Source organism: Leptonychotes weddellii, chromosome 4, assembly GCF_054177405.1.
Source record: "Leptonychotes weddellii isolate Sample4059 chromosome 4, ASM5417740v2, whole genome shotgun sequence".
In the NCBI taxonomy this organism is placed as follows: domain Eukaryota; kingdom Metazoa; phylum Chordata; class Mammalia; order Carnivora; family Phocidae; genus Leptonychotes; species Leptonychotes weddellii.
The window spans coordinates 52,786,115-52,800,830 of NC_138372.1; the positions used below are offsets into that span (position 1 = coordinate 52,786,115).

General features: G+C 36.4%; 1 protein-coding gene across 1 annotated transcript in view; it reads left to right on the forward strand.

Moving 5' to 3' along the window:
- LRRC7 (leucine rich repeat containing 7) overlaps window positions 1-14,716 on the forward strand; it is a 508,503-nt gene that overhangs the window by 400,237 nt on the left and 93,550 nt on the right. The window contains exons 20-23 of the mRNA XM_081818633.1: window positions 3,139-3,339; window positions 11,476-11,587; window positions 11,800-11,980; window positions 12,799-14,479. Of these exons, the coding sequence (XP_081674759.1) occupies window positions 3,139-3,339; window positions 11,476-11,587; window positions 11,800-11,980; window positions 12,799-14,479 (2,175 nt within the window). The remainder of the gene's footprint in view (window positions 1-3,138; window positions 3,340-11,475; window positions 11,588-11,799; window positions 11,981-12,798; window positions 14,480-14,716) is intronic.

Consider the following 14,716-nt stretch of genomic DNA (forward strand, 5'->3'; position numbering starts at 1 on the left):
TTCTGTAGCCTAAACTTTGGAGTCAAAGACCTGAGTTTGAATTTGGGCAGTGCTACCCATAGCTGTATGACTTTGGGCAAGGAACCTACACTGCCTGAGCCCTATTCTCAGGGAGACAGGAACAGGTGCTACAATGGGTTATGAAATTTAAACTATGTTTAATTATAATTAATTATAAGTAATTAATGAATGTTAATAATCATAATCATGTATTATTTATATATAAATCTATATGGTACACAATGAAATAAGTATTATATATTATATAAATAACTATTAATAAATTAAATATCCTTTTAAATATTGTACATGTGCCTGGCACATGGCAGATACTGAATAAATGATAGTTGGTGCTGTATACAATCTGAAAAAAAGTCCAAACAGTTACAGGTAGTATGGAGTTACATATATATATAGTATATAGAGTAGAATCTAAACTGCCAAAAAAATTCAGATTTTAAAAATACCTAAGTAGAATCTGATTTTAGAAAATAGTATCTAATCTCTGCATGGAATTTATACATTTTCAAAAGATTTTCACAGTTATTATCTCATTTTAGCTCTAGATTAACTGGAGATATTATCATTCCCATTTTACATAAGCAGAAACTGGACAGAAAGATTAGTGGCTGATAGCTTGTTGGGGGTAAATCTGTGGCTTAAATTTAGGTTTTCTGACTCCAGGTCCACCAAGTTCTGTTGGTAGACTAGTAAATGGGAAGCAAGGAGCTTATTGTCTAGATGGAACAAATCCAAGTTTTATAAGACCTGAATTTCCCACAGTTTGGAGAAGGGCCTCTTTAAGGAAAAGAATATGAAATAACCATGTAAATAAAAAAGTAGGGCCCCTCACAAGGCTTTGGAAAAAGCTTAAGTGAAAGGCTCTAAAGCTTAAGCTTCATTAGCTTGATAAATCTGCTTTTGTTTCCAAATTTAAATATTTTTCAGAGATAAAGAACCCAAACATATTCTGGTGATATGACCAAAATATCACATTAACTTGCTTATAAAATAACCAGAAGATATTGGCACTGTGGTCATTAGTAAATAGTCATCTAATTGTGTCAGATGAGACATAGCATCTACAAAAAACAGATTACATTATTCAATGTGGAATTTAATTCAGTTAAAGAAGAACACTTCGCATTTTTTTTTGCTTTTGATTCAATTTAGAAGTGTAATTTTAGCATTGAAGATTTTTTTAAGGTACATAGAATTTTAATCTATTGCCCTACATGAAAATTATTTTTCATTCATATACCACTGGTTATTAAAAATTAAAAGATGTTCTTAATTGGCATGATGGCCATACCACTCTACAATCTATATTTTTTTAAATGTAGTTTTTTGACTTTTAGCCCTTTGCTCTCAAGTACTTTTAAATGAGTTCAACAATATAATTTAAAATTTAGATTTAATTTGTGATTAACATTTCTAATACCAACTTAAACAGCAGATCCAAGAATGCATGCATCCCAATGGACTTTGTCTAGCATGGATATCATTCTTTTTATGTTTATTTAAGAATACATTATAAATTAAGTACCCTGAACTTTATTTATATTACATTCTTTAACAACTTACACTTTTTTTCTGAGAAGTCTAACTTTTTCTTGGGTTATATTTTTGTAGCTTTATTTCTATATATTATTAATTTCATTCTTATTTGTTTGGGAGTATAAAAGACTACAACAATATTTATACTAGCAAAATTATCTGGTTTTTCCTCAGCTTTCCAAAAATTTGTTGGAAAAATAATTTTGATTGTTTAATACTGAAAGGAATGTTAGAAGTCATCAAGTGGAGTCCAATCCCAGTATTTGATATGGAAAATGAGCCACAGGGAAGAATAAATATAACAAAGTTGGTGGATTTGCTAAAACTGCAGATGAGCAAAAGTGTTTGAATTCGTATTTATAATCCTCAGATCTATACCACCATCGTACATCCCATTCTTACATCCCATGAATTACATGGGTGTTGGTGGGTGGGTATGTGTGTGCCCCCCCCACTTTCTCCTTTCCTCTCATTCCCACTCCTTCCTTCTTCAGCTTTGCTTTCTTCTCCCTTCCTCCCAACCTACCCCCACACACACTTTCCACAGACACATACTCACCACAATCACATAAACCATTCCATTTTGTAAAGTTGGTTCTACTCAGATGCAAAAGGCATGACGGTTGGAATAAGCCAGGACAAATAAATCTGCTCCTTGTTTTCCTTCCCACTCCCTTTTAATCAGTATGGATAATTTGTATTTATTCCAATTTACGTATATTTTAAATATTCTGATAATGGGATTTTCTATATGGAAGTGTCTCATATTTTCTCTCTCTAAATTAAATGTGAAGAATAATCATTAATATATATGTTCCCCAAAGTCAGATCGATACAACAAAAATGAATTCAAGAATGGAAATAAATATCTGGGCAATACAAGCCAAAATTTACATGTTTATCTAGAATATCTTAGAAAATCTCCTCAATTTTTAAATTTCTTTTTATTTTAAGACATTACCTACAAAACAGGTTGCTTTATTAGGGCAAAAACTAAATATAAAAGCCACCCTGAAGCATATTCTTTTTAGGTATTAACAAGAATTAGCTCCCTGACCTTTTGATATAACATGCTAATTAACATAGAGCTGATGCATATTTGGTAGCAGATACTGTCAGTTCCCCACTTTTTTAATTCATGATAAACTCTAAATCTTTTGGGGTCTCCTCTTATCATCTACGTTGATATTCCAAAGATATCCTTAACATGAAAATAATTACTTATAAATAATTAAGATAGGGAAAGAACAGCCTCTAAAGTATAAAAGCAGCTGATAGTAACGCTTAAAATCTTCAGATTACCAGTCACTTATATGTTTGACCTACTGCTATTTCAACCATCTGCAGGGTAGGTCTAAAGATAGAATATAACCCAAAAATGCTTTTTAATCTAGAAGGTGGACAGGGTGGGAAGAAGCCCTGTGAGGGCAGAATGTGCTCTACTCTACAATACAGTTTCTCAGTCAGCTCAACACTCACTATATTGCATTTGGTTTTGCTACTGCACATAAAATGGAGTAGTTTTGTGAACATGTTTGCCGAAGGTATTTTTATGTTAAATTTCTTTTTATAAACTTCTAGGTTGAAATAAACCTAAAACGATATCCAACTCCTTATCCAGAGGATTTAAAGAATATGGTAAAATCTGTTCAAAATCTGGTGGGTAAGCCAAGCCATGGAGTGCGTGTTGAGAATTCAAATCCAACTGCTAACACGGAGCAAACTGTGAAAGAAAAATATGAACACAAGTGGCCTGTAGCCCCAAAGGAGATTACAGTGGAGGTATTTCAAGGTTATTGGTAATTGCCAGTGTGGTTTGGATTTTTTGGAATTACTAAATTCTATGTCTTTTTAACTGATTAGATCTTCTCTGATAAGTGCATTTTCCCCCTAAAATATAAATAAGTCTCTCTACTTTTTCAAACTATGAGGGTTGCATTTAATAAATTACAGGTAAATGACACCCTCATGGCCTAAAATTATTAATACAGCTCCAAAAGTTCCAATACACACAGAAGGAATAACTTGCTCACTCAGCTAGGCCTAGCCAGTAAGTGCATTATATCATTTTCACTACACTCTTTTGGCTACCCCAAACTTATATTGTATGAGTCATTAGAAAAGACTAAATGAAGCTTTTTTTTTTTTTACTCTACAAATCTCAGTAAGATTCTTGATCAGATTTAGAGCCCATTTTTTGTTTGTTTGTTTCTGTATTTGGATTAAAACCTTTATAGGAAACACTTTTATAAACATGACAAAGAGGAGATAAGTTTGAAATTTAGCTTTTCTGGATCTGGCCATGTGAAACTTAATTCCTGTATTTTAGAATCAACTAGATATTCATCCTTATCAATTTGTGTGGTCTGAAAAGAATTCAACTACATTTATACCACCTCTGTACTATCTCATCCACTCTTCAGCTAATTTGGTTATCACCTTTTTATCTTCATTAGAAACATAACTGGTATGAATGAGTACGTCTAGAAGTTACTGTATCTACTTCTCAAAAATCTAGGTTTGTGAAACTCTTTTACAAATCTGCATTTCACAGCATCAATTTGTTGCGCTGATTAAACACCAACTGTATATTTAGCACTGTGCTAAATACTGTGAGAGAGAGAAAAGAAATATAAAATGTACACATAGTCCCCAACTAATTTAGGGCCTAGCCAGGTAAAATTACCACAGATGAAGTAATTAGAGAACATATTATATAAAATATGATCACATGATTAGTTGTGTGATGGAGAATATAATACTTTAAGAAATTGGAGAGAAGCAATCACTGCCAATCAATTAAAAAGTTATGTGAAACACTTTAAGGTTGAACTGCACATTGATAATGGGGTGATTCTTTTAAAGTCAAAAGAGAGGAAGTCATTCCAGACAAAGGGAAAAGTTTGAGCAAAAATAAGCCTGGTGTGACTATTTGCCAGCGGAGGTACCAGCCCACCCCAGAAAAGAAGAATACAGCCTGGTATCCAGGGAAGAAAATTTAAGTAAATACTCATTTTCATTGTTTTTTTTTCTTTTTGCTTATGAAATCAGTATTATCGTACTTTTTCTTTCTAAAATATTACAGATATGCAATAGCAGAGAAACAGACTTTTCTTTTATCTCTAAGACACTCTAATAATATAAAAAGGAAGAAAGCCAACATTTAAGAGGTACACACTAATACACATACACTTCATATTTAAACCTCATGCAATCACAGTTTAACATTAAAATAATTGTGAGGTCATAATAACCCATAAACTGTGTAATTTTGCTACAAAATAAGAAGATTCTAAAATTGCTTAATACAGGATTGGGATAGGTGAGGCAAGGAAAAGATGGCTTTGGATATAAATTTTGTAATAACCCTTGTAGAGAAAATAAATCTTAAAATTATCCCACAAGCATTTCAAACTTGAAAAACCCAAAATTATATTTAATGTTTCTTCCCCAAATTTACTTCTGCTCCTATATGCCCAAACTTGATCTCTGCTAGCGCTATTATCTACTAGCTTACTCAAGCTAGAAATTTGGAAGGTATCCTGATTTCTTTTTCCTTCTTTCTCTCCACTCACTGCCCCTTCCGGTCACCTAAATCTACATTTTCATCTAAGTGTATCTCTTCAACCTCCTCAGGCCCTCAACTCTGTCCTGCATTATTATAAAAACTGTCAACTTCTTGGCTTACATTGTCCCCAGCCCCCTCATTACTTTGCTAATGCCCTTTTTATTTATTTTTTTAAGATTTTATTTATTTAAGAGAGAGAGACAGAGAGAGAGCCCAAGCAGGGGGAGGGGCAAAGGGAGAGGGAGAAGCAGACTCCCTGCTGAGAAGAGAGCCCAATGAGGGACTTGATTGCAGGACCTGAGATCATGACCTGAGCCAAAGTTGGACACTTAACCAACTGAGCCACCCACGTGCTCCTAATAATGATCTTTTTAAGACACAAATCTAATTTGCCCTCCTTAAAAACACTTATTTCCTATCTAATTGAAACTCAATCTTAAGCTTTATAATTATTTCAGTGATTCATCCCACCCTTTCTTAGTTTACTTCTTCTCCTGGCCTTTTATCTTGAACAGAAATCTCACTGGTAATTTCAATACTTTTTCTAAAACTGAGATTCTAGATCTTCTTTCCCCAACTTTTAGCCATCCTAGAGCAAAGAGAAGCTGTTGCTTTTTTATCATCCTCCCTTCTTGAATTGCTCAGCCAGATCAAGGGGCCACACTCCATATTTTCCACTTCCAAATAAAATAAATACAGATGGCCAAGTGTCCAGCTGATCAGTGTATATGAAGCATTTTATTGTATGTTTTGCACTTGTATGACATTTTTGAGTCATTATTTAGTTCATACTGTCAAGAATACGGAATAGAGTATCACACACTGCATGATAGATTTATCCATATGGTTAAATATGGAAAACCAAGGAAAAAAGAATAGAGGTAGGCAGAACCAGAAACAGAAAATGATAAGAATAAATAAGGTAAATAGATTACAAATGCAGCAGAGGAAAAAAAGGAAAAGGAAAAGGAAATCAATATTTATTGATCACTTTCTATTTGCCAACCCTATGCCAAGAGTTTTAATATACGTTATGCTAGGCAAAGAATACAGCTGGGAGGGTCATATGAACAAGGAGGACGGGGAGGTATGAAGGTTGTCCTCTACTTCCATATTCCTTTATATAAGTTTTATGAAGTTTACATTTGCTTTTTCCCTGTGTCTTAGTCCATTCAGGCTGCTATAACAGAATACCATAGACTACATGGCTTATAAACAAAAACATTTATTTATCACAGTTCTGGAGGCTAAGAAGTCCAAGATCAAGGTACTAATAGATTCAGTGTCTAGTAAAGGCCTACTTCCCGGTTTATAGATGGCCATCTTCTCTCTGTGACTTCACATGGTAGAAGGAGATAGGGAGCTTTGTAGGGTCTCTTTTACAATGGCACTAATTTCATTCATGAAGGTTCTATCCTCATGACCTAATCGCCTCCCAAAAAGATCCCACCTCCAAATATCATCATATAGGTTTAAACGTATGAATTTTGAGGGGACACAAACATTCAGTATGTAGCACCCAGCTCTTTATATGACTAGCACTTCCACGTCTTTCCAAGTTTTAGTTTAGAGATGACCTCAATAGGAAGGCCTTCCCTGATCACCATGATCAGTAGAACCTCTGATTTTCTCTATCACATCATCCTGCTTATTTGTGTTAAATATAAGGAAAACATCTATGATTATGTTGTTTATTAACTTCAGACTTAGTTTCATGAGGGCAGGAGCCAGGTATGTCTTGCCTACCATTGTCTTTCTGGTGTCCAGCACAGTGCCTACTACAGAGTCAGACACAATAAATATCTGTTGAGTGCATGAACAACTGATAGAGTCTAGTGTTGTAATACTGATAACATGTCTGTCCCTACATCCAATTAGAAGTTAATTGAGGGGAAGAACAATTTCTCTGAGTTTTTGTCAAATTAATCACTAATTAAGTGTTGGCTGCCATACCTATTTATATTTCATCACCTATGTGTTGAATAACATGTATTCTAAAAACAACAATTTACCATATTAATACATTAATGTAATATGAGTAAAGGCAAAATATCATGATGAAGACTATTGGGAGAGTGAGGAGAGCAGGGAAAGAGGAGGGAAGGAAGGAAGAAGAATGGTATGGTAAATAAAGCTATGACATAAAATGAGTAAAGGCTAAGTGTTCTAAAAATCTTGGTATACAAATGCCTTTGGTGTCTTAGTAATTTTGTTACAAGGATCATAGACCAAAAGAAGCACCTAACAGTTCCATTTATTAAGTAGTAGGTGTGAACAACTTAATAAATATTTATGCCCTGCCTAGTGGTCATTTGAAGAATAATACACATAAACTGAAAAGGAAAATAATAGTTTTATTTCATGCTTAAATAGCAAAACTACTTATTAATGAAATGTGTGCCCCGTGGGACACCACTTACCTTCTCAAACCTTCAAATCATATTAGATACTACAATTCTGTTTCACACTGATTTTCAAATAGCATTTGATTTTTGATCACAGCAACCACCAAAAACCCAGTTTCACAAAGATTGTCATCAAAAGGAAAGTGCAATCTAATATTGAAACTGAGAGCCACTAATTCACACAGTATCTGACTGATGTCAAGTATTGCTTTGTTTCCCTCAAATATTTAAAATAAACCATGTATTCCTGTGATGAATTAAAAACAGCACCACAGGTATCTTGGAGCCCAGTTTGGGAACAAGAGAAAGTGCTTTTGAGTCTAGTAGACATTAATTGAATTTACCTTGTTACCAATTTTGTGATCTTGACAAGTCATTGAAAACTTTCTGAGCTTTGCTTTCTGTATCTTTAGAAATACAGGTAACAATAACATTTAGAGTTTTGTGGAGATAAAATCAGATGAAAACAAGTATTTTTATACAGCTGCAAGCACAGTTCTTGGCGAAGAGGAAAGCTACAGTAAATGATAATTCCCTTCCCTTCCAAAAGAGAATGATGTGCTAATCCTGCGCATCCACCTTTAATCCTTTTGTGGGCCACTACCCTGCATTAAAGAAAACTTCTCACTGGATACCTGTTCACTGTGTCCACCATGTTCACAAAGTTTCTGGACTTTTTTGTTTGTTAGGAGACTCCACCCAATTTCTTTCTATAGAGGAAACACATCTCTCTCCTGGTAATAGAGAATAGTCATTTACCCTTGAAAATGTCCTTAAATGCTTTTATTAATACTAGACCTGGACTCCTGAAAGCTCAGACACAAGTTTTTTCCCCCTCTCACTTCTACGTTAGGCTCCCTTTCCCTACAACAGTAGCAGCTGAGATTTAGTCTGAACAACACAAAGTCAATGGGTTAAAGAAAAAAAAGAGATTCTACCTTTTCTTTCTCCCCCTCCTCTGTCTCCTTACCAGAAGCAAATATGGTTCAAGGTGCTTAAAATGGGACCCTCATTATATTTGATTCCTGACCAATAACTTCCACTGCCTTCACCATAGAAGTAGTCCCAAAAGCTTCACCCACTTTTCCCAATGTGAACTTGACTCCTCCAGCCTCTCTAAAAGAATTTATAGAGACAGAATCAATGATTAATTTCCTTTGTTGGACAGTTAACTTGTCTGTTCTGTGAAGTCCAGCTGAGAGGTGAGCTTTCCTTAGGGTAGACAGTAGAGCATACATAGTATCACACAGAAGGCCTTCCATTGCACAGATCCCAGTTCAAATCTTGGCTCTACCACACTGAGTTGGTGACTTGGAATTATGACTTTACCTCTCTGAGCCTCCATTTCCTTAACTGTAAAACAAAGATAATGATAGTAAATAACTTAAAAATAATAACAGTAAAAACTAGGTTATCAATTAAGTAATTAACAGAGATGATACAGATAAAGTGTTTAGCATAGTAGCACAGTAGCAGATATGTAATAGATCCTCCATAACTGATGGCATCATCATCTTCATCATAATCATCATCATCATCATTATCATTTTGCTCATGAAGATAAGTGAGTCTAAGTGGATCAGTGGGAATCCACTGTTCTTGCTTCAGTAGTGCTAATCCTCCTAGGTGGAGGGCCACAGAACTCTTGAGAAAAGGGGCAAGCTCATGATTAGCTGATATCAGAGTCTCTTCCTACTCACTAGAGCTCTTTTTGATTCAAAGTAGAAATTCTTGAGCAGAACAAGAGACTTGAATCTGAGTCATACCATACCTACCATGCCAAGCTCCAGCCACAATCTTGGGATACAAATTTGAAAATTTGATCTATACATTCAAGATAACTTGCACACTGATTGTATAAGTCATAAGGAAAATGAAATAATGAAGCCCTTAATTATATTTACATTTCTATGCTTGTACAACTCTTTGGTTTCTTTTGTTGACTAAAACAAAATTCCTGTACTTCAGTATCAGGTGTCATAAGAATATTTCCTTTTTAAACTTATTTCAACAAATAAGTTACATTTAGATTCATAGAATGTTAGTACTAGACTGAAAATAGCATTAATTCCTATCATCTATTACCTTCCTTTTACTGATGAATTGAATAAGGTACAGAGAGGTACACTGACTTGCCCAAGATAACCTGATTAATAAATGATAAAGCAGGAATGGAAGAGAAATATGCCACTTTGTAATTGAATATTTTTTGATAAGCCTTAACATATTTTATGACTTTTCATGGTACAATTTCTCAAACTTGTGTCTGCTTCTACTTATAAATTTCTACAAAGATGTGTAAAGCCTTTTACTCTCTATTCTGTCACCTTAAAACTTTATCATAATACCTTGAAATAGTTTTCAAAATCCATGGAAACACAGATTTCCCTCTTCATCTCCAGAATTTCCATCAATCCCTCTCTCTTTCCTATCCCTCTTCAAATCTGGAACGGGATTTTAAAAGTCTGTAATGTGCTCACAGTTGAGCTCACTAGGAGGTGGCACAATATAAGGGAAGATTTTTGGACATGAACCCAAGAATCCTGCCTCTATGCTGGATCTTGGTCTAATTTTCCCTGTAAGCATGGACCTTGCTGAGTCTTAAAATTTACTTGTAGGAAATGAAAGGTTCAGCTAGAAATATTTTTTTTTAAATAATTAACAAATATCAGATATATACCCAGGTTTTTCACAGGCAAGTATTCTCATACAAACCTAACCAAAACCAACCCAAAAAATTGAACTTAAGCCAGGAGCTAAAGAAATGGCTGTTTCTTTGCAATACCCAAAGACTTGAGCCTGTCATTCACTATGTGGGGCATTGAAATATATAATAAAAGTTTCTGTCTATTACCAATTAGTTATAAAGTGGGACACATTTCATTTACTATATTTGTGTGCTCAAGTATATTCTTTATTTAACAAAATATTTCTAAATGTATTGCATTAATGTTTTAAACTAACAAGAACTAATTAATGGGAAAACTGAAAAATGCTGAAAATTATTTTTTGAATTCAAATTAACCTAAGGTTTAAGAAAAAAAAGACATAAGGATAACTGCCATGCATAAATTTATATCACTACCTCCCTGTGGGCATAGACAAAACATTTTTGTGTGTATAAAAAAGTAAGAATTTGGTATTTTACCTTCCCCAATGCTCTCTCATTATCTGGTTAACTGGAAATAATAATTTTAATTAAAGAAGTTTAAAATTCACAGGGTTTTTTAACATGTTCATTTGTCTTTATAAAGTTATATTCTTGTACCAGTGTTGCTCATTACACTCAATGAATGGATTTAGAATGAAGATTTAGCAAGCTAGATTAATCATGAGAAAACTAGAAACCTTAGGAAGAAGTCATGATAGAACGAAAGAAATTGAGGATAAGATCACTTGGGAAACAGTAAGAGTTAACAGGGGGATTGGCAATAAAAGCCGGATTTAAAGGACCCAATTGTGCAGGAGCATGGCTGAAGATGAAAAGAAATTTAATTGGTCAGTGATGGACTTTCCCTCTTAGAACCCTTAAGGGAGCTCCCCTCTTAGATTCTTACATGCTTATCATACAGCTTATCATAATTCAGTCATGTGTTATAAATATAATAAGATGTATCTCATCTCCCCAACTAGATGGTAAATCTCCAAGGGACATGGGTGACATTTTGTCTTTCTTTGGAAACTCTACAGTTCTTTGCACAGTGCCAGGCATATCAACAGGCATTCAAAAAATGTCTGATCAACAAATGGACTCATTTAAATTAGAAAGAACAAAACATTTTAGTACTCACCTCAGAGAAACATGATTCACTTCTCCCAGTGCTCCACAGTGACTTATATTCTAGAGCCCCATCTTTAAATCTGAGCCAAGTAAAGATATTGCCACCTTGGTTAACCAATGTTTAAATGTTTACTTTCCTTGTCCTATATTATTATATCTCTCAGGATTCTTTTGTTCATCCAGCTAATGAAATGAGGATTGGGGAACTTCACCCTTCATTAGCTGAGACCCCTCTGTACCCACCCAAACTTGTTCTGCTAGGGAAGGACAAAAAAGGTAACACTGTGAACCTAATGTGGAAAATATGCCACAAATGCATGTGCATGATGAATCACCAGTCGTAACTTCTGATACACCATAGTCTATAGAAATATTTTACAAATATATATTCCTAACATTGTTATGCTATCTGTTTTTCATACTTGCTTTTCTGTGTTTATTATTGTCAATGTTCATAGCATTATAACATTTTCCCCTTTACATTTCAGAATCAACAGATGAGTCTGAAGTTGACAAAACTCACTGTCTGAATAACAGTGTTTCCTCAGGCACTTACTCAGACTACTCGCCTTCCCAGGCTTCCTCAGGATCCTCTAACACCCGGGTTAAAGTGGGGTCCTTGCAGACAACAGCTAAAGATGCAGTACATAATTCTTTATGGGGTAACAGGTGTGTTTAGAATTCCCTTTTTTCTGTTCCCAAGTGCTTACTTTCAGCAACTTTTTTAAAAAAATGGGATCTTAATTTTTGAATTGTATTCAGCGCATGAATGGTGTAGAAGACAGACGGAAGGGGCAGGTAAGCAATCACATTCCCACCAGGATTTCCAGGAGAGGATGAATCCATTTTATACAGCAAAACCATTGTTTAAGGGAGAGATGGCAGGAGATTATCAGGTTGAGATAATAGGAACAGAAATTAAAAAAATTTGAAACCAAAAATCCTGTTTGCCTAGTACTTATTTATGACACACGTGGGCATTTCACTATCCCCAGTGGGGTTATGGATTAAACCAAGATGCATGGAAAGCACTTGTGTGCCCAGTACAAAGTAAATATTTAATAAAATTGTCATTGCTATCATCATCGTCGTTATCATCATCATCATCATTTTATCACTACCTGGAAAAGTTAGGCTATAAGCAAAAGTATTTAATCTTTCCAAAATGGTTCCTACTCTATTTTACTATTTTTCAATTAGCAAAAGCACTTAAAGGTCTTTCTATCACTGATAAAATACATATATATATATATATGTATTATTCAATGTTATTAGTGTGCAAATGGTTTAGAATAAAAAAAAAGCAAGGAAAAGGGGTGGATTTGGGGGGCAGGGCTGAAATAACTATGCCATCTTAATTGAAAGTGAGGTGTGGATGAATGATCCGTGAAACAGAGGATTGTGGCAGTCTTGGCTGCTTGTTCTCTTTCTGGCAAAGACCCAGCTCGTCCTTATTTTCATATTTTGTCTTCCCACTGTCTTCACAGGATTGCGCAATCTTTCCCACAGCCTCTCGATTCAAAGCCATTACTCAGCCAGCGGGAGGCTGTTCCCCCGGGGAATGTACCGCAGCGTCCGGACCGGCTGCCAATGAGTGACTCCTTCACGGACAACTGGCCTGATGGTTCACATTATGATAACACAGGGTTTGTTGCAGAGGAGACCGCAGGCGAGAACGCCAACAACAATCCTCTCTTAAGTTCAAAATCTAGAAGCACATCTTCTCATGGACGCAGGCCTTTGCTTAGGCAGGATAGGATTGTTGGTGTTCCCCTGGAACTCGAGCAGTCTACACACAGACACACACCAGAAACAGAAGTGCCTCCTTCCAATCCCTGGCAGAATTGGACCAGAACCCCTAGTCCTTTTGAAGACAGGACCGCTTTCCCTTCCAAATTAGAGACAACCCCCACCACCAGCCCATTGCCTGAAAGGAAAGAACATATAAAAGAATCTGCTGAAATACCTAGTCCTTTTTCTCCAGGAGTACCATGGGAGTATCACGATTCCAATCCCAACAGGAGTCTTAGCAATGTCTTTTCTCAAATCCACTGCCGCCCGGAATCTTCTAAAGGTGTTATTTCCATTAGCAAAAGCACAGAGAGGCTTTCCCCACTCATGAAAGATATCAAGTCCAATAAATTCAAAAAGTCACAGAGTATCGATGAGATTGACATTGGTACATACAAGGTGTATAACATACCGTTAGAAAACTATGCTTCTGGGAGTGATCACTTAGGAAGCCATGAACGGCCAGATAAAATGTTGGGGCCAGAGCATGGTATGTCCAGTATGTCTCGAAGCCAGTCGGTCCCGATGCTGGATGACGAGATGCTCACGTATGGAAGTAGTAAAGGGCCACAGCAACAAAAAGCTTCCATGACCAAAAAAGTCTATCAGTTTGACCAAAGTTTCAATCCCCAAGGAGCAGTGGAAGTTAAAGCCGAAAAGAGGATACCGCCCCCCTTTCAACACAATTCTGAGTACGTGCAACAGCCCGGCAAAAACATCGCCAAGGATTTGGTTAGTCCCAGAGCTTACAGAGGATACCCACCGATGGAGCAAATGTTCTCGTTTTCTCAGCCATCCGTTAATGAGGATGCTGTGGTGAATGCCCAGTTTGCAAGCCAAGGTGCCAGGACGGGCTTCCTGAGAAGAGCCGACTCCCTGGCGAGCTCCACAGAGATGGCCATGTTTAGAAGGGTCAGTGAACCTCATGAGCTGCCTCCGGGTGATAGGTACGGCAGACCTCCCTATAGGGGCGGTCTGGATCGCCAAAGCAGCGTTTCAGTGACTGAGTCCCAGTTCCTGAAAAGGAATGGCAGGTACGAAGATGAACACCCTTCATATCAAGAAGTGAAAGCTCAGGCGGGAAGTTTTCCAGTTAAAAACCTTACGCAGAGGAGGCCATTGTCTGCAAGAAGCTACAGTACAGAGAGTTACGGTGCCTCCCAAACCAGGCCAGTTTCAGCTAGGCCTACTATGGCAGCTCTTTTGGAAAAACTGCCATCTGACTATAACTTGGGTAACTATGGTGACAAGCCATCAGATAACAGTGATTTAAAGCCAAGGCCCGCCCCTGTGAGGGGAGAGGAGAGCTGTGGGAAAATGCCTGCAGACTGGAGACAGCAGCTGCTTAGACATATAGAAGCTAGAAGGTTAGACAGGGTATGTCCGGCATTTCTCTGTAAGAATACCCCCCCTGCCTTTAGTTGCTCTGCACTGCCATCTCTAAGCACATGTAGGGAAGCATGAACTACACGAATGAGCAGATGATCAACATTTTGTTTCTCTCTCTATTGTGGGGAAATGGCTCGTAACAGTTTCTCGTGGATGTTGTTTAACGCCCTTCCAGAGTCCGTAACCTGTAGGCGAATGATTTACCGAGTCTAGCCTAACTATTGT